The sequence below is a fragment of the Stegostoma tigrinum genome, chromosome 16 (assembly GCF_030684315.1).
Source record: "Stegostoma tigrinum isolate sSteTig4 chromosome 16, sSteTig4.hap1, whole genome shotgun sequence".
Classification (NCBI taxonomy): Eukaryota; Metazoa; Chordata; class Chondrichthyes; order Orectolobiformes; family Stegostomatidae; genus Stegostoma; species Stegostoma tigrinum.
Window position 1 is genome coordinate 29,808,542 of NC_081369.1, and position 26,781 is coordinate 29,835,322.

Genomic DNA, 26,781 nt, shown 5'->3' on the forward strand with positions numbered 1-26,781 from the left:
GGTCTTCTGTGTTCATAGCATTTCTCAATGTCAATTGTGGAATTTGTCACTTCTATAACTACATTGGGATTCAAAATAGATGCATTCAGCTAAGATCTACAAATTGATAGAAACTACAGGGGAAAACTCTTGCCTCGCAGTGCTCAATAGAGAGGTGCTTCAATAATTGTTGAAATCACTGAAGTCACTCTTGTTCTTATACTGCATCCCATCACGAATATTTTGGAGCACTGCCCCTCTCTCCAGCATAGACAGAGGAGTGAGTGCTGATGCTGGTTTCTTGTATTTGATGAATTTATGTGGTATAGGCAAGCAAATCAATAGCTTTGCCAAGCTCCTTTACTGTGGGTTCAATATTGACCACTTCCATTATGGCATTTTGTATGTGGAGCTTCTAGAGTGAATAGAATTGTTGGCCCTTACTTATGTCCTGAAATGAGCATAGAAACGTTGGGGCCTTTAAACAGCTACTTTAGTTCTGCCATCTGAAAGGAAACAACCAAAGAAATCCATAGAAATAATAGGGAAACAAGGGTCAACTGGGAATGAAGAATTGCAGGAGATTAGTATTAGTTTAAAAAAAATGTACCTGAGAAATTAATGGAACTGAAAGCTGTTAAATCCCCAGGGCATTATAATTTACACGTACAAAAGGAGGTGACTGTAGAAATAGTTCATGCATTGGACATTCAGTAGATTTTGGAAGAGTCCCAGTAGATTGAAAGTTACGATTTAACCCCATTGTTTAAAAAAAGGAGGAAAAGAGAAAATCAGGAATTACAAACCAGTTAGCCTAACATCAATAGTTAGAAAAATGTTGAAGTCTATTTAGAAAATACCAACAGAATTATATAGAGTCAACTTGAATTTATTAAAGGGAAAAATATTGAAGAATGTACTGGAGCTTTTGTGGATATAACCAGTAGAATAGATAAATAAGAACTTATTGTTATAATATATTTGAAATTCACAAAGCTTTTGATAATGTTCTGGATGTGAGTTTGCTCGCTGAGCTGGAAGGTTAGTTTTCAGATGTTTCGTCACTTTTTATTTATTTGAAAAAATATACTTTATTCATAAGATGTACAAAAAATAAAACATATTTATACACCTACCCAGTCATGCAAGCTGGTCTGGGTTACCCAGGGGGTACGTACACCAACTAAAGGCGAAAAAAAACAAAGAAGAAAAAAAAACAAAGCAAAGAAAATACCCCGGCAGTTGTCACCCCGCACAGTCCCAGTTGGCCCCCTGACCAGCTGGGGAAGGCGCCAGCTGGGCCCAGTTACCAGATAGGGCCCTTTTTTCTATTCTGGACAAGGGATTTCATACGGTGGTCTTTCCCCACCGTGCCTTGGCGGCGGCTGCCCCAAGCTTTAGCGCGTCCCTCAGCACGTAGTCCTGGATCTTGGAGTGCGCCAGTCTGCAACACTCGGTCGGGGTCAGTTCTCTCAGCTGGAAGACCAGCAAGTTGCGGGCAGACCAAAGAGCGTCTTTCACTGCATTGATGGTCCTCCAGGCGCAGTTGATGTTGGTCTCGGTGTGCGTCCCGGGAAACAGCCCGTAGAGCACGGAGTCCCGCGTCACGGAGCTGCTCGGGACGAACCTCGACAAATACCACTGCATCCCCCTCCAAACCTCCTGCGCATAGGCACACTCCAGAAGGAGGTGATCGACAGTCTCGTCCCCCCCACAGCCGCCTCGAGGGCAGCGTGCGGTGGCGCAGAGATTCCGGGCATGCATAAAGGATCTCACTGGCAGTGCCCCTCTCACCGCCAGCCAAGCAACGTCCTTGTGCTTGTTTGAAAGTTCTGGTGATGAGGCATTCTGCCAAACGACTTTGGCCGTCTGCGTGGGGAACCACACGACAGGATCCACCCTCTCCTTTTCCCGAAGGGTCTCGAGGATATTACGTGCTGACCACTGCCTGACGGCCTTGTGGTCAAAGGTGTTTCTTTTCAAAAATTTCTCCACGAAGGAGAGGTGGTACGGGACGGTCCAACTACTCGGAGCGTTCCGAGGCAACGAGGCCAGGCCCATCCTTCGCAACACCGGGGACAGGTAGAACTTCAGTAAGTAGTGACACTTGGTGATTGCGTACTGAGAATCTACGCACAGCTTGATGCAGCCGTACACAAAGGTAACCATCAGGGCGAGAGTGGCGTTCGGTACGCCCTTTCCCCCATTTTCCAGGTCTTTGTACATGGTGTCCCTGCGGATCGGGCCCATCCTCGACCCCCAAATGAAGTGGAAGATGGCCCGGGTGACCGCAGCGGCACAGGTACGGGGAATAGGCCAGGCCTGCGCCACATACAATAGTACCAAAAGCCCCTTGCACCTGACGACCAGGTTCTTACCCGCGATGGAGGGGGACCGGAGCGTCCACCTGCCCAGCTTCTGCTTCAGTTTGGTGATACGCTCCTCCCAAGTCTTAGTACATGCCCCAGCTCCACCGAACCAAACACGCAGCACCTTCAGGTAGTCTGTCCTGACGGTGAAGGGGATGAAGGAGCGGTCGTCCCAGTTCCCGAAGAACATGACCTCGCTCTTACCCCTATTGACTTTGGCACCCGAGGCCAGTTCAAACTGGCCACAGATGTCCAACAGCCTACTCACCGACCGATGATCGGTGCAGAAGATGGCGACATCGTCCACGCACAGGGAGGTCTTGACCTGAAGGCCTCCGCTGCCTGGGATAGTCACGCCCTTCAGGCTCACGTCCTTCTTGATGGATGCGGCGAAGGGGTCTACACAGCACACGAACAAGGCAGGAGAGAGTGGGCAGCTCTGCCTGACTCCAGATCTGATGGGAAAACTGTCCAATTCCCACCCGTTGATCGAGACTGCACTAATGATGTTGGTGTAGAGCAGCCGGATCCAAGTGCGGATGCCCTCCCCGAACCCCAATTTGGAGAGGATGTCCCTCATGTAAGCATGAGAGACCCCGAAGGCCTTCTCCTGGTCCAGGCTGACGAGGCAGGTGTCCACCCACCTGTCCTGCATGTAGGCGATCGTATCCCTGATGAGCGCGAGGCTCTCAGCGATCTTCCTGCCCGGGACAGCACAGGTTTGGTCAGGGTGAATCATCGACTCCAGGACAGACCTGACCCGGTTGGCTATGACCTTGGCCAGGATTTTGTAGTCCACGTTCAATAGTGAAACGGGACACCAATTCTTATTTTTCTTCCCTCTCCCCCTTCCTCTTGTAAATGAGAGCGATGATCCCTTCCTCATGGACTTGCACATTTCCCCTGCCTGAAGCGCACTATCATACACCTCCAGCAGGTCCTGGCCGACCAGGTCCCACAGAGCGGAATACAGCTCGACCGGTAAGACGTCGCTCCCGGGAGTCTTATTCTTCTCCAAAGTCTTGAGGGCTCTGGTCAGCTCACCCAGGGATATCAGCCGGTCCAGCCACTCCCTCATGCCGTTGTCTAAGACCTCCGTGATAGACGACAGGAACGACTCGGAGGCCGTGCTGTCCGTGGGCTTCATGTCGGACAGTCCGGCATAGAAGGATCTGCTGATCCTCAAAATGTCGGGCCGAGACGATGTCACCGAGCCGTCGTCCTCCTTCAGCCGGCTAAGCACAGAGCTCTCTTTGTGCACCTTCTGAAAGAAGAAACGCGAGCACGTCTTGTCCTGCTCCACGGTGCGGACCCTGGACCGGAAGTTTATCCTGGAGGCTTCTGCGGCGAAGAGCGAGGCTTGCTGGCCCCTCACCTCACGGAGGTCCTCCGTGACATCGACCCCCATCAACTGCAGAAGGACCAGGTTCTGCACCCTTTTCTGGAGTCGCAACAGCTTTCCCCACCTCTCTCTCGCCTTCTGAACACGCTTGAGGACAAAGAACCTCTTGATGTTCTCCTTCACCGTCTCCCACCAGTCGCCCAGAGACTCAAAGAGGGGTTTCACGGTTCTCCAACGGACAGCACGGCCTCCGAGTCGTTCCTGTCGTCTATCACGGAGGTCTTAGACAACGGTACTCCTCTTAAGCTCCTCGACGTTCTCTGGGGTCAACAGAGTCGTGTTGAGCTTCCACGTCCCCTTGCCGGCCGGCTGGTCGTCCTGTAAGTGACAGTCGGCCAGCAGGAGGCAGTGGTCAGAGAACAACACTGGCTCGACGCTGGTGGACCTGACTGAGAACGCCCGTGACATAAACAGGAAGTCTATCCTTGAGTGAATAGACCCGTCTGGCCGCGACCAGGTGTACTTCCGCTGCGCTCCATCTGCAGGGGTGCTGAAGACGTCGAGCAGCTTGGTGTCCTTCACCGTGCCCATCGGCATGTGCAGAGTCACCATACGGCTCCTCTGCGCTGGCATCACGAACAGCAGGACAGCGGTCAATACAGAGAGGGGGCTCTCACCTCCTTTCTCCTTGAAAACGTCCAGGAAGCGCTCGCAAAGCTTGGCACTTCTGAAGGTTACATTGTAAAAACCTCCTCCGGGGAGATCCTGCAGGCAGTAAATGTCCGCAGCAGCGAACCCACAATAGTCCAACAGGACCCTCTTCACGAAGAAGGTGCGGTCCACAGGTGCACCTTCATCCACCTTCTTCACGGAAACGCGGATGGTGTTCCGGACCCCCTGACCTGGGGCACGAGCACTTGCCGCAGCCATCATAGCAGGTTGGCTGCTCCCCTGACTCAGCATTAGGCCGAAGCCAGCATTAAGATCCACCAGTTGCAAGGCTGCACAGCCAACCCAACGTCTTCCTTCCACCTCCAACACAGCGCTCTCCTCCTCTCGATCCACAAGAGAGTGGGTCTTTATTTTGTTCCGGATGTAAGCTGGTTCACTGAGCTGGAAAATTTGTTCCCAGATGTTTCGTCACCATTCTAGGTAACATCAACAGTGAGCCTCCGACGAAGCGCCGGTGTTATGTCCTGCTTTCTATTTATCTGTTTAGGTTTCCTTGGGTTGGTGATGTCATTTCCTATTCTTTTTCTCAGGGGATGGTAGATTGGCTCCAAATCAATGTGTTTGTTGATGGAGTTCCGGTTGGAATGCCATGCTTCTAGGAATTCTCATGCGTGTCTCTGCTTGGCTTGTCCTAGGATGGATGTGTTGTCCCAATCAAAGTGGTGTCCTTCCTCATCTGTATGTAAGGATACGAGTGATAATGGGTCATGTCATTTTGTGGCTAGTTGATGTTCATGTATCCCGGTGAATATCAACTAGCCACAAAACAACTTGACCCACTATCACTCATATCCTTACATACAGATGAGGAAGGACACCACTTTGATTGGGACAACACATTCATCCTAGGACAAGCCAAACAGAGACACGCACGAGAATTCTTAGAAGCATGGTATTCCAACCGGAACTCCATCAACAAACACATTGATTAAGAGCCAATCTACCATCCCCTGAGAAAAAGAACAAGAAATGACATCACCAACCCAAGGAAACCTAAACAGATAAATAGAAAGCAGGACATAACACCAGCGCTTCGTCAGAGGCTCACTGATGATGTTACCTAGAATGGTGACGAAACGTCTGAAAACTAACCTTCCAGCTCAGCGAGCAAACTCACATCCAGAACCCCAACCTGAGCTACAAATCTTCTCAAAACTCACTTTTGATAAAGTCTCAAATGAGTGGTTAGTGTGCAAAATCATTGCATTAGTAGTGAGATACCAGCCTGGATTATAATCACAGACAGGAAACAGAAAATAGGGTTAGCAAGAACAACCGATGCTGGAGTCAGAGATAACAAGGTGTGGAGCTGGAGGAATACAGCAGGGCAAGCAGTATCAGAGGAGCAGAAAAGCTGACATTTCAGGTTGGGATAATAAAACGTGAGGCTGGATGAACACAGCAGGCCCAGCAGCATCTCAGGAGCACAAAAGCTGACGTTTCAGGCCGAGACCCTTCATCAGAGAAGGGGATGGGGTGAGGGTTCTGGAATTATCATTGATACATTTCAGGTTGGGATCCTTTTTCAGAAAATAAGGATAGTGGATAGTTTGTGGATTTGGCAGCTGTGACAAGTAGAGTTCTAAATAAGAGTCATGGACACAAAATGTTAAATCTGTTTTCTCTCCACAGATGCTACTAGACCTGCTGAGCTTTCCCCAGTAATTTCTGCTTTTGTCTTGTACACTGGTCACTGAAATTTGCATGCAGGTGTAGTAAGTAGTTTGAAAGGCAAATGTTTGTATTGGCCTTCCTTGCAAGAGAGTCTGACCGCAGCTGTCCGCGGACTTGGCAACCTCACCTGGAGTACTATCGTAGTTTTGATCTCCTCCCCTAAAAGTAAAAAAGGTACTTGACATATTGCGAGGGCAGTGAAGACTTACCAGACCACTTCCAGAAATGGTATATCATATGAGGAGACACAGGGTTGACTGGGCCTGTATTCACTGCAAATAAAAGCAAAATACTGCCAATGCTGGAGATCCGAAATCAAAAAAGTTATATTGAACTCACTGTTCTTCTGTTGTGGGAACTGATGATGTTATGCCTCATCATGTACAAAGACTTTGCTGAAAGTTAAAAGCCTATCATTGTCTGTACTGCAGATTGCAAGAGCAGACAAAATCACAAGTAATCTCTCCAACTGAAATAATTACACAGGAGCTAGTAACCTGTCATTCCATATTTACATGGGTACAGTCAATGGGCTCTGACCAGCCAGCTCAAAATCAGTCCCTCAACCAAGGACATCATCTGAATCTCCTGTTTATATCTGTCAACCAGGTTAACAACCCCAATCAAGGATCTCAGTCAATGAGATCCACCTGGCCCTGGTTCCAATCACTATACCAACGATTTATTAAATTTGATGATGACCTCCCCTGCCTTTGCTTTCAATTAGACTGTTATCTGGTGAAACTGTTGCCTTTTGATTTGATCAAATACATCCTGAGATTTCTATGTTTTGGAGGACGTCTGGGTATTCTGGCCAAGTTATAACATCTAGTAACTTACAGATGTGCAGCACCGTATGATTGAGCATTCTGTAGTTCTGTATCTTAGGGAAATTTTGCACTTTGTGACTATTAATGCTACTGAGGAATGCATTCCACTTTGTGATTGTGCTAGCCTAATACATGCTAATATTGAAATACTAACAATGATTCAGTTGTGGAACATTTCCCAATCGCATTTAATATCTTCTTTAATCTACAGGTATAAGAAAGTGATTGAAGTCTGCAGCCTAGAACAGGACTTGAAATTACTCCCGTTTGGTGATTTTACTGAAGTAAGAAACTATTTTTAAGTGAACAATCAGAAAACAAGTTGGCCATTTGATCAAATATGGTATATGAAAATGTTAATGGATATTTTACTTAAACCAAAGATAGGAGAAAGAGGGATCAACCTGTCTGGTGGGCAGAAACAACGAATTAGCATTGCTCGTGCTGTGTATTCAGACCAAGATGTTTATCTGTTGGATGATCCCTTATCAGCTGTGGATGCTCATGTTGGGAAGCACATCTTTGAGCAGTGTATCAAAAAAGCGCTCCAGAAGAAAACAGTGATTCTGGTCACTCATCAGCTGCAGGTATTGTAATGAAATTTTTACATTTGTCATGGGAGAAGACAATGAGATTTTGAGTTGACGGTTTGCTATCAAGTCTGTAAAAGCTGTGAAAATGTTGGTCACCTTCTGTTAGACAACACCAGAAATGTGACATCACCAACGAAAACGCAAATATAAAGAGAGAAAGCTCTGGAAACATACTACAGTTTGGGTCAGTGAACTATGTTTCAAGTAAAGTCACTTGCTGTTTCCAGGAAATATTAGACATGAAAGCCATAAAACATCAAATAGAACATTGGCTAAGCGCAAACAGTAAAGACAAAACATACATGGGTGATTCGAATAATCTGTCAGTGCATAAGACCATAAGACATAGGAGTGGAAATAAGGTCATTCAGCCCATCAAGTCCACTCCGCCATTTAAATCATGGTTGATGGGCATTTGAACACCACTTCCCTGCACTCTCCCCATAGCCCTTGATTCCTTTTGAGATCGAGAATTTGTCGATCTCTGCCTTGAAGGCATCCAACGTCCCGGCCTCCACTGCACTCCGTGGCAATGAATTCCACAAGCCCACCACTCTCTGGCTGAAGAAATGTCATCTCATTTCAGTTTCAAATTTACCCCCTCTAATTTTGTGCCCACAGGTCCTGGTCTGCATGTGAGCCTGCAAAATTTAAAAAGAAAAAAAATCATTTTAAAATGAGATAATAGAAGGTACCATCACAAAAAATCCAAAAAAAAGCACATTTGTATGTGAGGCAGACAGGATAAGTAGCTGAAGGTTGTAGATGGTAAAAAGGGAAACAGAAAAATTCTGCTTTTAATGGCCTAACAATCTGATTTTTAAAAATGGTCAACGCCTATGGCACAGAACACCTCCTGGGTAATGTGTTTCGATGGAAATGAATCAATTAATTTGGCAGAAATGTGATTTTTTTTTAGTTTTTATGCAATCCACTATTGCATTTAATTTGGTTCATGTTTTTGGGACTATTATGCATGCTGTTGCAATTTCTTCAATCACTGCCTATCATCAAAAAGAATCTGATAACACTCAAATAGCCCATATGCTCGTTTGTGGATTCTCCGTACCTCACATGGCTGGAATGGATGAGATGGAATTTCTCAGGAACACACTGTATAACTACCAAACCAACTTGTCCAAGGAAGCAGCTGAAAGGCTGAACAAATATATTATGGGTAGGTTCCAATAAACCAATATTATCCTTCATCTGAGAGATAGTCCTTGAACTGTACTATTCCCTCAATTTCACTTGTAATCTTCATGCATCACATAGCCTGCTTTGCATGTTACTTTGAAAGTTACAATTACCATAAATATCTAAATCACTCAGACAATATTAGTCAGATCATGAGGAGCAAAAACAGAAGTTGCTCGAAGCTCAGCAAGTCTGTCTGCACCTGTGAAGAAAAATCAGGGTTCAAGTTTCACGTCCAGTGGCCCTTCCTCAGAACTGATGGTAGCTAGGAAATTATCAGTTTGTATGCAGAAGGCAGTGTGGGGGGGTGGGGTAAGGAGTAAATGGTAGGTGGGGATAGAGCCCAAAGGGAGATACAAACAATATAATAAAACGTGAGGCTGGATGAACACAGCAGGCCAAGCAGCATCTCAGGAGCACAAAAGCTGACGTTTCGGGCCTAGACCCTTCATCAGAGAGGGGGATGGGGAGAGGGAACTGGAATAAATAGGGAGAGAGGGGGAGGCGGACCGAAGATGGAGAGTAAAGAAGATAGGTGGAGAGAGTGTCGGTGGGGAGGTAGGGAGGGGATAGGTCAGTCCAGGGAAGATAGACAGGTCAAGGAGGTGGGATGAGGTTAGTAGGTAGCTGGGGGTGCGGCTTGGGGTGGGAGGAAGGGATGGGTGAGAGGGAGAGCCGGTTAGGGAGGCAGAGACAGGTTGGACTGGTTTTGGGATGCAGTGGGTGGGGGGGGGAAGAGCTGGGCTGGTTGTGTGGTGCAGTGGGGGGAGGGGACGAACTGGGCTGGTTTAGGGATGCGGTGGGGGAAGGGGAGATTTTGAAGCTGGTGAAGTCTACATTGATACAATATGGCTGCAGGGTTCCCAGGCGAAATATGAGTTGCTGTTCCTGCAACCTTCGGGTGGCATCATTGTGGCAGTGCAGGAGGCCCATGATGGACATGTCATCTAGAGAATGGGAGGGGGAGTGGAAATGGTTTGCGACTGGGAGGTGCAGTTGTTTGTTGCGAACCGAGCGGAGGTGTTCTGCAAAGCGGTCCCCAAGCCTCCGCTTGGTTTCCCCAATGTAGAGCAAGCCACACCGGGTACAGTGGATGCAGTATACCACATTGGCAGATGTGCAGGTGAACCTCTGCTTAATGTGGAATGTCATCGGTCCTTAAAGAACTTGGACATCTGGGATGTACGGGAGTGGAATCTCTTATCGTGGGAGCAGATGCGGTGGAGGCGGAGGAATTGGGAATAGGGGATGGAATTTCTGCAGGAGGGTGGGTGGGAGGAGGTGTATTCTAGGTAGCTGTGGGAGTCGGTGGGCTTGAAATGGACATCGGTTACAAGCTGGTTGCCTGAGATGGATACTGAGAGGTCCAGAAAGGTGAGGGGTGTGCCGGAGATGGCCCAGGTGAACTGAAGGTTGGGGTGGAAGGTGTTGGTGAAGTGGATGAACTGTTCGAGCTCCCTGGCCCCCAACACCTCATATTCACCATGGACGTCCAGTCCCTGTACACCTGCATTCCGCATGGAGATGGCCTCAAGGCCCTCCGCTTCTTCCTGTCCCGTAGGTCCGACTAGTCCCCCTCCACCGACACTCTCATCCGCCTAGCTGAACTCGTCCTCACACTCAACAACTTCTCTTTTGACTCCTCCCACTTCTTACAGACTAAGGGGGTGGCCATGGGCACCCGCATGGGCCCCAGCTATGCCTGCTTCTTTGTAGGTTACGTGGAACAGTCCCTCTTCCGCACCTACACAGGCCCCAAACCCCACCTCTTCCTCCGGTACATTGATGACTGTATCGGCGCCGCCTCTTGCTCCGCAGAGGAGCTCGAACAGTTCATCCACTTCACCAACACCTTCCACCCCAACCTTCAGTTCACCTGGGCCATCTCCAGCACATCCCTCACCTTCCTGGACCTCTCAGTCTCCATCTCAGGCAACCAGCTTGTAACTGATGTCCATTTCAAGCCCACCGACTCCCACAGCTACCTAGAATACACCTCCTCCCACCCACCCTCCTGCAGAAATTCCATCCCCTATTCCCAATTCCTCCGCCTCCACCGCATCTGCTCCCACGATAAGAGATTCCACTCCCGTACATCCCAGATGTCCAAGTTCTTTAAGGACCACAACTTTCCCCCCACAGTGATCGAGAACGCCCTTGACCGCGTCTCCCGTATTTTCCGCAACACATCCCTCACACCCCGCCCCCGCCACAACCGCCCAAAGAGGATCCCCCTCGTTCTCACACACCACCCTACCAACCTCCGGATACAACGCATTATCCTCCGACACTTCCGCCATTTACAATCCGACCCCACCACCCAAGACATTTTTCCATCCCCTCCCCTGTTTGCTTTCCGGAGAGACCACTCTCTCCGTGACTCCCTTGTTCGCTCCACACTGACCTCCAACCCCACCACACCCGGCACCTTCCCCTTCAACCGCAGGAAATGCTACACTTGTCCCCACACCTCCTCCCTCACCCCCATCCCAGGCCCCAAGATGACATTCCACATTAAGCAGAGGTTCACCTGCACATCTGCCAATGTGGTATACTGCATCCACTGTACCCGGTGCGGCTTCCTCTACATTGGGGAAACCAAGCGGAGGCTTGGGGACTGCTTTGCAGAACACCTCCGCTCAGTTCGCAACAAACAACTGCACCTCCCAGTCGCAAACCATTTCCACTCCCCCTCCCATTCTCTAGATGACATGTCCATCGTGGGCCTCCTGCACTGCCACAATGATGCCACCCGAAGGTTGCAGCAACAGCAACTCATATTCCGCCTGGGAACCCTGCAGCCATATGGTATCAATGTGGACTTCACCAGTTTCAAAATCTCCCCTTCCCCTACTGCATCCCTAAACCAGCCCAGTTCGTCCCCTCCCCCCACTGCACCACACAACCAGCCCAGCTCTTCCCCCCCCACCCACTGCATCCCAAAACCAGTCCAACCTGTCTCTGCCTCCCTAACCGGTTCTTCCCCTCACCCATCCCTTCCTCCCACCCCAAGCCGCACCCCCAGCTACCTACTAACCTCATCCCACCTCCTTGACCTGTCCGTCTTCCCTGGGCTGACCTATCCCCTCCCTACCTCCCCACCGACACTCTCTCCACCTATCTTCTTTACTCTCCATCTTCGGTCCGCCTCCCCCTCTCTCCCTATTTATTCCAGTTCCCTCTCCCCATCCCCCTCTCTGATGAAGGGTCTAGGCCCGAAATGTCAGCTTTTGTGCTCCTGAGATGCTGCTTGGCCTGCTGTGTTCATCCAGCCTCACGTTTTATTATCTTGGAATTCTCCAGCATCTGCAGTTCCCATTATCTCGGGAGATACAAACAGTTGGACAGACAAAGGAGATGATAACAATCTGCCATAGGAGGGTGAATAGCTGTTAATGGAGACTGTTAGTGGCTAACAATAAGCAGTATGTAATGGCAGGCTATGTGATAACAAGGCCTGATGTAAGGGTTAGGGGGCTAGGACATAGGAGAGTTCAGGCCCTAAAATTCGATATTGAGTCACGAAGGCTGCAGGGTCCCCATGTGGAAAATGAGCTGTTCTTCCAACTTGCACTGAGCTTTGCTGGATCACTGCAGCCAGCCTCGGATGGTGGTGTCGTGTGATGTGGTGTGTTAAAGTGGCAGGCAACTGGAAGCTCAGGCTCTTTTTATGGACAGTTCATAGCTGTTCTGTGAAGCACCCAGTCCACACTTTGTTTTCCTAATGTAGAGGAAACCACATTGTGAAAAGTGAATGCAGTAGACTGGATTGTGTGAAGTGCAAGTAAAGTCCTGCTTCACCTGGAAGGTATGTTTGGGCCCTTGAATACTGAGTAGGGAGGAGGTAAATCAGCAGGTGTACCACCTTTGGCAATTGAAGGGGAAGGTGCTGTGGGGCTGTGGGATGCAGTGGTGTTGGGAGTGAAGGAAGATTGGACTCGGGTATCCCAGAGGGAACAGTCCCTGCGGAAGGCAGACAACGAAGGGGAAGGGAATGTGAGTCTGGTGGTGGCATCTTGCTGAAGATGGCCGAAGATCTTCTGGATGTGGACGCTGGTGAGATGGTAGGTAAAGACAAGGGGAACACCACTGCTGTTGCAGGAGAGAAGCGAGGGGTTGAAGACAGAAGTACGGGAGATGGGTCAGACCTGGTTGAGGGCCCTGTCAACAGCGGTGCTGGGGAATACTCAGTTGAGGAAGAAGTTGGACATTTTGGAGGCCAGTCTATCCCCAGAAATGTAAACAGAGATGTCAAGGGAGGGAAGGGAGGAGTTAGAGATAAACAAGGTGAAAGTGAGTGCAGAATGAAAAATTGGAAGCGAAAATGATGAACTTTTCCAATTCTGGATGAGAGAGGGAAGCAGTACGGATGACATAATCAGTATATTGGAGAAAAAGCTGCAGGAGGAGGCCAGAATAGGATTGGAACAAGGAACTTTTTGCATATCCCACAAAGATGCAGGCGTAGCCAGGGTCCATGTGGGTACTCCTGCACACTCTTCTGACCTGAAGAAAATGAGAGGTGTTAAAAGAGAAGTTGTTGAGCGTGAGGAAGAGCTCGGCCAAGCAGAGGAGGGTGGTGGTGGGTGGGGATGGTTCAGGCCTTTGCTCCAGGAAGAACCAAACAGCCCTGAGGCAATCCTGGTGGGGGACGGATGTGTAAAGGGATTGTATGTAGCTAGAGCCTGTAAACTGGAAATTGCGAAACTGGCATAAAGCATCAGAGGAATCATGGATGTACATGGGCATGGATTGAACCGGGGAAGAAGAGACGGAGTCAAAGTAGGAAGAGATGAGTTCTGTGGGGCAGGTGCAGGCTGAAATAATGCGTCTGCCCAGACAGTCCTGTTTGTGGATTTTTGGAAGGAGGTAGAAGCAAGCTGTACAGGACTGGGGGTTATCACTTGGAAGCAGTGGCAGGGGAGATCACCGGATGAAATGTGATTAGTTACTGTAGCTGATACAATAGCCTGATGTGCCATGGTGGAGTCATGGTCCAGGGGAAGATAGGAGGAGGTAACTGAGAGCTGGCAGCCTCTGCAATGTAGAAGTTAGTACACCAGACTACAACAGCACCACCCTTATCAGCAGGATTAATAACAAGGTCAGGGTTGGGTCTCAGTGCATGTAGTGCAGCCAGTGTGGAGGGAGACAGGTTGGATTGGGTGAGGGAGTTTAGAGAAATCGAAGCGACCAATGTCATGTCACAGTTCTCAATGAACAGATCAAGTGCAGGTAAGAGGCCAGAGGGAGGGGTCCAGGTGGAAGGAGATTGTTGGAACTGGGCAAAAGGGTCTGTGGGACAGGGAGACGACTCTTGTCCAGAGATATGGGCATACAGGGGAAGACGGCAGAAGAAGAGTTCGACATCATGTCATGCCCAAAATTTGTTAAGGTGGCAACGCAGAGGGATAAAGCTGAGTCCTTTGCACAGTACAGAATGTTCAGCTTTGGAGAGCAGTAAGTTAGTAGGGATGGTGAATTACCTGACAGGAGGTGGCTTTGAGGGAAGGGATGGAGTCAGAGAGAAGGGGAGGAGAGGAAGTTTCCAGAGGGCCACGGTTATCTTTGAGCTGCTACATCTTGTGCGCCTTGACACCTGAAAGGAAAAGAAAAATGTTTCTGGTTAGCACGATGAATGAGCCGGAGGATGAAGTGAAACTGCAGAGTAGTGCAACCCTGAGCCAGAGTGATGCGATGCTGTTGGAGGGGTCAGTCATGCCATGCAGAAATGGCCTGATCCACAAAGTCTAAATGACCCAGCACCTAATTGGTACCACCACAAAGGAGATTCCATCTACATAGAAAAAATTGACAACTTAAATAGCAGGTAACGGTGACTCCAGTGGGTATAATACAAGTAGTGCAATGATCAAGTAATGATCATAACTTAAAATTATTTCGACACCAAATGCTTGCTAAATATGAGATAACAAGGTGTAGAGCTGAATGAACACAGCAGGCCAAGCAGCATCAGAGGAGCAGAAAGGCTGACGTTTCGGGCCTAGACCCTTTGAAAACTACCAACATTCTCTGTGGACAGCAATAGTTTTCCAGAAATGTAAAATGAAGTCGCACAAAAAAGATCCTCTTAAATATGGGAAGACTCCAATGTTTCCAGCACCAGCAATGAATTCTGTATTGTCTCACAGTTCTGAATTGCTCATGCTGCATTTCAGAATATATGAAGTAGCTTCTCTTAATTTGATCACCCTGTAATATTATCTGGCATTTATCGAATGCATGCAGGCTTTCTTAATGAGGAGCACCTAGTGCATAAGCATCAGGATTGTAAAAACCATACTGACATACACATCTAATTTTTTACTGTTATCTTTAGTATTTAGGACACTGTGATGAAATCGTTCTATTAGAAGATGGCAAAATTAAAGAAAAAGGAAAACATGAATTATTGATGAATGAGAATGGACACTATGCCAGTCTGATCAACAATTATCAAATGAACCAAACAAATGTAAGAGTTGCACACTTTCCAATGTACAATACTTTCTTAACCAGTCTTATACCCGGTAAAATTTGAACTTGGTTTCAAAGTCACTACCCACTTTGTTACAATGATTTGGTTAGCCCAGCCATTGCTCAGCTAGTAGCCCTCTTACCTCTAAATTACATAGCTCTGGGTTCAAGTGTTATTTCAAGGTTTCAGTGTGAACGTCAAGGCTGACAATGCTGCGTGTAGTGTCCTTTGGTTGAGACATTGTTTTGGAACTCATTTACCCGTGTGGGTAGATTTAAATGTCCCATGGCATTATTTCAAAGAACAATAAGGATGTTGTCCTTCATGTCCTAGACAATATTCATCCCTCAATCAAAATTACAAAAACAGATTATTTGGTCATTATCACACTCTTGTCTTTGGGAGTTTGCTGTGCACACATTGTTGTAATTGTAGGAAACACACAACCAATGAAAATTTCAAAAAAGTACTTTATTAGCTGTAAAGAATTTGCGATGTCAGGTGGCTGTGAATGGCACCATATAAATGCAAGTCTTTTTTAATCTTTCAAGTAGGTTATGACTCAGAAGGTGATACAGCTTTCCATTAAAACATATTCGTAAATTATATTTGTAAATTAGAAATATTTATGAAAGGAGAATCTTTAATGACACTAACAGAAAACAAAATAAGATACAAGCAAAATCGGGAATTTAGAAGTCAGGAAGAGGAAACATCAGCTCCTCTCAGAATTTTATGCTGTTACATTAATATTTAGGTCACTGGAGAAATTCTTGCTCTTGCAGTGCTTTAATTATTCATCTAGCTTCAAGTGGGATAATTGGGCCTTCGCTGTTTAAGAGTAATGTTGCAGTCATGTCTCAGTAATCCAAGTCATATTAATCTGACAACCTCATTTTAAGCAGAACATTATCTTGATAAGGCACACAAACCCTAATTCAGTGAATAAGGTTATTATTCCAACATTAACCTGGCAGTTTTGGAAATGTGAATATCTAAAAACGAGCTAAAGATCTGATTAAGAATGATTGAGCATTATATAAATAACCATAGTCAAAGATAATCAAATGCTCTATGTAACATAGTTAACTCCTCGGTGCTGTGATCATGATAATATCAACTATAAAATGTATCTGACAGGATTTGAGCAGAGAAAATATAAGCAATGTAGATGCTGCAGAGTTTTCAAGATTGAGGGAGGGATTTTAGTGCATATTTCCTCCATTGATCAAATAGATGTGGCAGAATCCATAAAAAGACAGTTAGTGATCAGTGGAGAGAATAGGCTTACTGGATTAAGTTCTCCTTTTCAATAGCATACCTTATTTCAAATGTAAAGTACTGGAGATATTGGATACTTAAAAATAAAAACAAACGTTAGAATTACTTCGTAGGTAGGGCAACATTTGAGAGCCAACATTTTCTTTAAAACTGAAAGCTCATTGACCTGAAACATTAACCCTTTCTTTAACCACAGATACATGCTTACTTTATTTTTGTTTAACCACTTCATCAATATCATTCTCATTTTTCTTAACACTGTATGTTTTTTAAGCTTCTACTCTTCAACCTATAGGGTTGATTCACCAATTATGACGTGATGTTGACAAAGTGTCTAGTCAGGAAATCTGAGGCCCAAAGCCCTTGATGTCTATCGATTTAAATTAATAAACAGAAAACCAGGGTCTCCATCTCATGGGTCCCTACTCAGACCTAACAAAAACACTAATCTGCACTGGGAGTGTTTGATCAGGACGTCAGCACTTTTCTTTTAATGTGATTTGTGTTAAAAGTCTTCTATGTTAATTATTAGATTCTTTACTGAAGTAACTCACTGTTTACTATCATACTTTCTATCATGATGCCCCGCAGTGTGAATAATATTTTCATTATACTGCAGAAAGTAATCACTTCCTAAATTAATTTTGTGTTTTCTTCTGTGATAGTATTACTGTATTCACAAGGCATAGGCCTAAGATTTCACTAGACATCAAAACCTTAATTCAATGCCCTTATTCATGATTATTATTTCCAATTAAACATTGACCTTTAATTGCCAGAGAAAAGTACTTATTTGCATATGTTGTCAATCAGCAAATGAAAAATCATTGAAAACAGTGAGCTAATCATTATCTGACTGTTCCAACAGTAGAGTACAGGCAAGTTAGACACTGCTTAACGTATCAGGAAGAATAAAGTTGTCCACTATTCCAGAAATGAGAACTTTCAGTTACAAGGATAGATTGGGAAAGTTGGGTCAGTTCTCCATAGAGAGAAGATGGTCAAGAGTAGATCTGATGGTAGTTTTTAAAACTATGAGGGGGCTAGGGAGAAACTATTTCAGTCATCAAAGTATTAAAAACAAGAGGACACAGATTGGGAGGGACTTGCAAAAGAAACCAATGTGATGTGAGAAAAATGTGTTTCCCCACAATCAATGGTTCAGGTGTGGACTGGACTGCCTGGAATTGTTGTGAAAGCAGGTTTAATTGAGACATTCAAGAAGGAATTTTGGTGATTATTTAAATAGAAGCAACATGCAAGGCCTGGGCAGAAGGCAGGAAAATGGCACTGAGCCATGATGCTTCTTTGGAGGGCTTTTCAGAAACAATGGGCCAAATGGCCTCATTCAGTGACATAATCCTCTGTGACTCTGTGATAATGTCAAATCGCTGGGATGCTAATGAGTATTGATGGAATCATAATTAATGCAAAAAAGGTTCTATGGTTGGGAATGCTGACCCGCTGGAAAGGGTCTGAGAACTTAATATCAACAGTTTAACACACCATCAGGAAACTGTATTTTTGCTTCCCACCCAATTAAGTACCCCCTCTCTTCTAAAAGCTCTGGGTGGACCTGGAAAATTCTACTTATTGTAAGCTGTAAATGCATTAATTCTTCACCTTCCTGTTTTAACATGGTATTAATTTGAATATGTTTCGTTTTCAGTACATTTAGTTACAAGTTTTGAAAACTGAAAACTTTCATTAGCTGTTTCTCATTCCCGCCCTTTTAAATGTGTTATTATATTATATTTTATTTAATCTCAAACATAGATAGTGAAAGTAAGCTTTCAACCACAGGTTGAAAGTTAACCTTGCTCCCTCATTTCATCTTATGTAATAAAAATCTCAGTCACACTTGGTTTTTATTATATATAGAAGCAATGAAAACTACATCACAAGTCCGTCCAAAAATGTGCCTTTCCTGCAAACATTGCTACTTACTTACAGCAAATAACCAAAGAGGTCAACTAAACAATGATTAGAGAAAACATACACAAACGTTAAGTGGCAGTAGAGCACAAATATCATTTACAAACTAACAGAACATAGCTTAATTCAGGTTACTAGATGGATTTGGATTCATAAGCCTATCTGCAAGCAGAACTGGTCAATTCCTGCCATTGAAGTCAGTATGGATTCATCATAACTAAATATTACAGAGATTACTACAGGTAATTAGGCATTCACAAAAGGCCATTAGCAAATCTCTCTGTTAATTGGAAACAAATGCAAATAAAGCTTGAGGGATACCAATCAGCATTACGCATGAGTGAAAGTCATCCATGAACTACCAGGGATTGAACGCAACACCTTAACATTATCCTTCAATATTTGAGTCATCTAGCTAACTAGCCAAACAGCTATTATACTATATCGTAAAAATAAAAACTGAGAGAACTGCGGATGCGGTAAATCATGAACAAAAGCAGAAGTTGCTGGAAAAACTCAGAAGGTCTGGCAGCAGCTGTGAAGAAAAAATCAGAGTTAATAGCTCAGGTCTGGTGACCCTCAGAATTTTTGTTTGTGTATTTTATTCTTCTATTTTGGTATATTTACCATATCATACAGTAAAAATTAGTAGAATAATGGGGGGGTTTCTTTATTTAAAGGTAAAATTATACAGTGGTCATTGGGAGGCAATGACTTATGTTTCTGCTGTACACTGAATACAGAGTCACAGACTATTATATCTTAACCTGTGTCAAGATGGTAGCGATTGACAGCAGTTTAAGAGATGTCTTCTTAAAGGTACATGTACATCATATTACAACATCAACCTCTGCAGAGAGCCCTTTTAGAGTCAACTACGTATGTTATTTTGATTTACGGTTCAGTATTTCTTTCATGTTGCATTTAGAGTTCAGAACAGGACAATGTGATGCCACCTAGCTCTGAAGCAGAAAACCTGGATGGTGCTGCTTCAAGCATAGGATTAAAAGGCTTATACAATGCTGGTAAGTCTCCTTTAAGAAATGGATTTTACCTAAAATTGTGTTATTTGGTATCAGATATAATCATTGAAACTTTCCACTTTGTTCTGCCATTCATTTAGATCACATTTTATCTGTACATCAGTTTTATTTACCCCAACCTGTTCTATATCATTTGAATCCTCGCTTTAAAAAATATAGCAGTCTTGGAAATTTCAATTGATCCAGTATCTACAGTCTTTTGGAGGAGTTTTCCATTACCATTGTGTTTAAAAAATGCTTTTTGATTTCATTCTTAAGAGGTCTTTTTTTATCATTTTAAGGTTTTGCCCTTTTTTTGCATTGTCCAGCAGAGGATATATCTTCTCTACCTGATCTGTATGTCATTTTCAAAATTTTTAATAAACCGTGCATCAATCTTCTAAATTCAGCGAAATATATGTCATCTTTATGTATTCTAATCTCATAATTTAAACATTTAAACCCAATGTCATTAATGTCCACTAGCAAAGGAAATCTCCCTTCTTTACCTGGTCTGGCCTACATGTGATTGACTTCAGATCCTTTGTAAAATCATTGTCTTTTATACATCTTCTGAGATGACATAGGAAGCCACTAAGTTGTGCGAAATTGGTCCAGAAAAATCTATAAAGAATGAAGCCAGATGAACCACTTGGCATCAGCCTAGGCATTGAAAAAGAGAATGGTAGCTCTGTCAACGCAGTGAAATCCTCTGGGTAGAGGTACAAATATTGTGTCAGCTTGTCTCACAGGCTTAATTAAGCAACAGCCTGACATAGCCATTCTCACAGAATTATATCTTACAGACAAAATTCCAAAATCACCCTTGATGGCAGGTGATGGCAGGTGTCATTGACAGTGCGGTCAAGCAGGTACTTTCAGAGCAAGTTGCTGCTGGCTGATACTCAGTTTGGATTCCACCAGACTCACTTGAGCCTCTGATCTCATTGCATCCTTGGTCTAAACATGAATAGAAGAACTAAAAAGAGGTCAAGTGAGAGTAACTATCTTTCATATCAAGGATGGCATCAAGAAGCATGAGCAAAACTGAAGTCAATGAGAATGGAGGGAAAAATCATCTCTGGTTGGAATTATATCTAACAGATAGGAAGCTGAGAGTGGTTTTAGTGACTAACGATTTCAGTCCCTTTACACTGCTGCAGAGGTTCCTCAGGACAGTGCCTTTTCCCAAACATCTTCAGCTTCCCTCCATTATAAGGTCTAAAGTAGGGATTTTCACTGATATCCCACAAGGTATGCCTGGAATGGGGACTCCTTGTGTATCACATTTGATTGATTTGCTTACGTTGACACCTAAATCATTTTACAGCTCATCAGCTCCTAGCCTGTCATTATTTAGAAAATATTCAGTTAATGCAAATTCAAGTACAATTTTCATATAAAATGCCTTTTTTTAACTTTTAGCATTTGATATGACTGATGAGAGGGAAGATTCAGCAGATGAAAATGCTGAGAATGTGAAGACAATGAAACAAGATGGAAACCATACGAAAGGTAAAACACTAAAGCAGTGCGTTAAATTTCTTACACAAGTTGTGTGGCAATTTTCAAATTTTGCTGAGTAAACTTTTCCTTTAGGAAAGCCATCACTACCATTTAAGTAGCATACCACTAGGTAGTGCAGTATTATATTTTGTTCCCCAAAATTAATCAAACTGAATTGTGAAACAAATTGCTTATCTGTTTTGCTTAGTTTGATATATTTACTATTACATTTTATACATGTTCCTAAAACATCCAAAAGTATTATTGTTAAAATTACCTAGTTATTCGAGGACTGCATTGTGTCTGGTGAGAATTTTATCTTCAGGAGGTAGGTGAAAACTTGATTGACAGGCCTGCTGTCGCACTATTGAACATGATGAAGCTGGAGAGACAGCACAGCCACTTCCAACCCACTTTATGCAAAAAAAGTAAAAAAAAGTATTCAATCTCAGTCAGTCAAGTTAACCCCCAAGCGAAATTTAAATCATTTATTTTCTGAACCTGTCAGAAACAGATGGCTGACCGAGGAATGTTGAATCGATCCACTAATGTAAGGAGATTCAAGTTAAATGAAATGAATACATTTTGATTAAAGCTGTTACTCTCATGTCTATATGCTGTCTGTGACATAAAGCAGATTTTCATATCTGGCTGTATAGTCCAATTGAGGGAATTTGTGTAAGATCTGGCATGAAATTCATAGCATTGGAGGGTAGTATTGTAACCCACTGACATCCTCCAGACTACTCCCATCCCATGAGGGGACAGTGGTGGTGTGGGTAGAGCCCCGAAAGTAAGGCCATTTCTGTGAGACACCATCATCAATGAGCCAGGTTTATGAAATTTTTATTGACATGTACAAATATAAAAATTAGGATTAAATGAAGGCCATTCAATCCCTCAAGCCTACTCCACTGTTGAGTAAATTCATGGATAATCTGATTGTGACCCCAACTCCCCACATTCCAACATTTTGACTTATCTCAGATAACCTAAATAAATAACCATAGTTCTGTAAACCCAACCTCTGATGAGACCTTCTGATGATGACAGTGTGATATCCCCACTTCTCATAACAGACTTCGGTCCTTTCTGGCATCTTGATGTTATTTTGATGGTTTAGCACCAACTTCTGGGTATTATTAAGTGACTGTAAAATGACAACTAGGACTTATTAGGGAAGACAGTGGTAAAGTGGTATAGTGGTAATGTCATAGGGCTGGTAATTCAGAGCCTCAGGCTTAATGTCCTGAGGACATACTAAGGGTTCAAATCTCACCACGACAGATTGAAATTTGGCATTAAAAGTTAGCTGAATGGTGACCATTCAACACTGCCAATTGTTGCCTAAATCCATCTGGCTCTCTAAGGGATGGAAATCAACCATCCTAACTTGCCTACATGTAATTCCAGACACACTGCCATGTGGGTCACTCTTAACTGCCCTCTGGGCAATTAATTTTGGCCTGGCCAGTTACAACCACCCATGAAAACATTTTAAACGTAAGTTGTTCAGATTGCTTTACTTCCTTTCAGGTTTAATTTTTATAGCTACAAGAGGCTTCACTCTGCCTATCTGAGTTAGAATTAAACTCTAAAGTATGTAGGGGAAATTTCACACATTGCCCAGTCAATAAAATGACAATTTTCTAGAGACTTTTGAAAATTTTTGATGTTACTCATTTCAGGGTACTAAATCAGAACTGACACTTGAATATAATTTGGAACTTGTTTTGGGTACCATGAAAAGTAAACCTTTCTATGTTGTCATACAACAGCTACACTGAACTGCGAAGCACTTATTACTGGAATAATAATTTAATCATGAATTTACTTTTATAGCACAAAAAACGCAACTTACAAAAGAAGAGGAGAACCAATCAGGCTCAGTATCAGGAAAAACTTACCACCGTTATGTTATGGCAGGGGGAGGTAAGAAAATTCTCAGCCCTTTTAATTATACCCTACCCACAAGGTTATCTTGTACTCTAATTGAGCAGTAACAAGAATGATAGTTTTTTTTTAAGGCTACTACTACTGTTATTCCCGAAGACCACCACAGTTTTACTTTACTGCTCACAGCTGTTGCTGTTCTCTACATAGACCACACAACCTGGCAAATATGAGCTTCTCAAACATCATGAATATTGTCACAGTTTTTGAATTGTCTAAAATATCAATCTATTCCAATTTGACCACATATGAGCCATAAACAATAGAGCACAACAGAGCTCATCATGCACTAGTTATTATTACTCATGTAATATAAAAGTCACACCATGATTTGTCATGGTGCTTTAAACCTTTGCTGAATCAGATGTCTTTTAGTCTCATATTCCCACAATTTAAACATCCAGCCCACTAGTGAGCCAAATTGTTAGATGATTTTTTTTCCTGTAATATAATCAGAGGAAGATTCATCATTAGGTGTTTGATAATATGTATTTAAAATTGCCAGTAATTTACCCAGAGAAATGATGCAGAGGCAATGGCCTAGCGACACTATCACTGGACTGTTACTACAGCAACTCAGATAATGTTCTGGGGACCCAGATTCAAATCCCACCGTGGCAGATAGTGAAATTTGAATTCAATAAATAGCTGGAACTAAGATTCTGAAGATGACCATTGTTGATTGTTGGAAAAACCCATGTGGTTCACGAATGCCTTTTAGGGAACGAAACTGCCATCCTTACCTGGTCTGGCCTACATGTGACTCCAGACTCACAGCAATGTGGTTGTCTCTGAACTGCCCTCTGGGCAATGAATGTGCCTAGCCAGCGACACCCTCATCCCATGAATGAATAAAAAAATCTAATTTCTGACTGCAATCTGCTGTTCTCAAAGAATTTTGTGTGTACCCATCAATATATTTTCCCAGCAATATATATCAATGTCAGACCATGTCAACGCATAATCATTAATTTTCTGAAGAAGGAATCTGCATCCAAAGTTATTTTGCCTGCACTTTCCAAAATGCTTTCTGACCTATGCAAAGGTAATATCTTCTGCTTTTGTTTCAGAATTCCAACAACTGCAACATTACATTTTTGTTATACAAATGTCTAACAGTTTGGTTTTGTGTAGACGATGCATTTAGATTAACATTTCTTGTATATTATTCAAATTCTGGATAGGTTTGTGATTTGGCCTCTTGAAACAAACATAAACTTGAGTGGATCTTTTTACTTTCCACCCTTTGTTCTCCAGTCGGAGTATTCTATCTTGTCAAATCTCAGTTCATTTTCAGCAATAACATGTTCACGTATGATTCATTGGCTGCATTTTTTTTAAGGGTTGATCCATAGTTTAATATTAATTTAATTTCGGTATTCTTTTTGATGTGAACTTCAGGAGATAGTTAATTGAATTGTTTGTTCTGATTTGTTTTCTAGGATATGTATTCTTTCTATTTGTTCTCTTTATGTTCATCCTTATAATCGGCTGTACAACTTTTAGTGGATGGTGGTTAAGTTATTGGATAGAAGAGGGAGCTGGGGTAAGCTTTACCTGATACAACAAATGCAAGTGTTTTCTCTGAAATGAAATGTACACACTGTAAATGAGTAAGAGCCTTCCACTTCGTGTTTCAACAGGATGAGATAGGATTTTATTTTGGGTACTAAAAGAAAGATGATTGGGTCAATACCAAAACTCTAAACGTTAAATAACAAGGAGAGATTAAAAATTAAAATTATTTTTCATGTAATTTAAAATATTAGGGTGATTACTTCCCCCCCACAACTTTTCAAGATTTAAGGGGAGCAGTTAGACTATAGAGCAAGAAATGATTTCAGCTATTTGAGAAGAATATGTGGATAATATAATATAGGGAAGGCTGATAAAAAGGAAACCTGCAGTCAGGTCTTTTTTAAATTATGAAATTGAGTCCACCAGCAAGGAATTTTGCAACACCTTTATGAAACATTGGTTAGATCTCACTGGAAACTGTGATCAGTTCTTGGTCACATACTTTACAGATCATATCAATGCCTGAAAGAAGATGCGGAAGTGAGTTACCTTTTCTAAAGAAGGGTCCCGACCTGAAATGTCAACTTTCCTGCTCCTCTGATGCTGCCTGGCCTGCTGAGCACCTCCAGCTCCACACTGCGTTACCAGACTGCTACCAGGATCAAGAATTTTCAGCCATATGGACAGGCGGGAAATAAATGTTTGATCTTTTTAGAGCAGACAGGTTTAGATCAGATGATGTCACCTAGAAGGGAGACGAAGCTCGCCAAACCAACCAACAACTCCAGCCACAACCCGAGCTACAGATCTTCACTGAAATTGGATAAAAATTGCTATGGGGGAAAGATCAAGAAGTGTTGAACTGGTTCAATATTTTTAATCCATGAACTGTCACAGGGACAATTGACATAGGACTTTCACTTGCCCTGTATCTCTTAATTGTTTTATTTACGATAAGCAGAATGATATAAAAATTTTAAATGTATTTTACTAACTATGCTACAGACCTAAAAAGATTTCAACATATTCGGCAGCACAAAAGTGTTTCCAAATGATTGAGGAGCAATTTCTGCAACTGCATCTGAAGCAGACAATAGATGTTAATAATGCAAATTGGAGAAAAAGTACAAATTATGCAGTAAGCAGCAACCGTGCAGCCAGAGGCAATGGTAATAAAGATTGCTGCCTCTCACTGAATTCACAGGGCACAGTACACAGTGAGGAGAATTTATACCAAAGGGATAGTCCAAAGGCTTCACATCAATAACTACATGTTCCAAAACTCTTATTCAGTGGTTGTCAATTATTTGTGTATTTCCATACGCAAAATCAAAAAAGAAAATTCAATGTTCTGAGGAAGGGTCAATGGACCTGAAACATTACTTCTGTTTTTACCTCGACCAATGCTGCCAGGCCTACTGAGCTTTTCCAGCAACTTCTGTTTTTGTTCCAGATTTACAGCATCCACAGTTTTTTCAGTTCTGAGTAATTAAACTGAGAGAAAATCTAACAGGAATAGTAAAGTTGCGTACAAAGACTTCTTGGTCTGTTCTGTGTTGATGGATAGATGCACGGAGGCTCAGTGGTTAGCACTGCAGCCTCAGAGCACCAGGGACTCGGGTTTGATTCCACCCTCACGAGACTGTCTGTGTGGAGTTTGCACATTCTCCCCATGCTTGCATGGGTTTCCTCTGAGTGTTCCAGTTTCCCCCCACAGTCCAAAGATGTGCAGGCTAGATGGATTGGCCGTGCTAAATTCCCCCTAGTGTCCAGGGATGTGTAGATAAGGAGAGTTATAGGGGGATGAGCCTGGGTAGGATGCTCCAAGGGTCATTGTGGACTTGTTGGGCCGAAGGGCCTGTTTCCACACTGTAGGGATTTGATGGTGATGAAAATGCATCTTCAGTAACCAGCATGTTTCTGAGACAAAATAAAAGCTAATTTAAATTTTACAAAATACGAATTAAATTAACAATTCTCCTCTGGCACAACATTAATGATACCAAATTCATTAATAGCGTAGGTAGTAGTTATGTTCTCTTTCAGTGAAGAACTCTGCTGCGTTGGGACTGGATGAGTAAGAATCTGGAATTGAAACTATCCCAAACCCTCCCTGGCTAAGAAAGAAAGTTGTGTTGGGAAGATGCTTCTTCCATCTGTAACTTGTACCATTCCTTTTTGATCTCAACTTGCTTTTGAGGAAGGATTGGTGAATCCTATGTGCCCTTAAAAACCCCACATGTTCTACCTCCTTTAATGATATTGTTAAGTCTATCTATTTTACTGAGCAATACATAAGTTACAAAATTCAGTATTGAAACAGTAATTCCTCAAAGAGAAACTAAATAACATTGGATATGATGTGATGACCA

The 26,781-nt window shown here is 43.4% G+C and overlaps 1 protein-coding gene across 4 annotated transcripts in view; it reads left to right on the top strand.

Moving 5' to 3' along the window:
• abcc12 (ATP-binding cassette, sub-family C (CFTR/MRP), member 12) overlaps positions 1–26,781 on the top strand; it is a 109,687-nt gene that overhangs the window by 46,344 nt on the left and 36,562 nt on the right. For all 4 annotated transcript variants that reach the window (XM_048547032.2, XM_048547030.2, XM_048547031.2 and 1 more), the window contains 7 exons: positions 7,138–7,210; positions 7,310–7,513; positions 15,057–15,191; positions 19,339–19,435; positions 20,858–20,947; positions 22,781–22,870; positions 24,334–24,437. In XM_048547032.2, the coding sequence (XP_048402989.1) occupies positions 7,138–7,210; positions 7,310–7,513; positions 15,057–15,191; positions 19,339–19,435; positions 20,858–20,947; positions 22,781–22,870; positions 24,334–24,437 (793 nt within the window). The remainder of the gene's footprint in view (positions 1–7,137; positions 7,211–7,309; positions 7,514–15,056; positions 15,192–19,338; positions 19,436–20,857; positions 20,948–22,780; positions 22,871–24,333; positions 24,438–26,781) is intronic.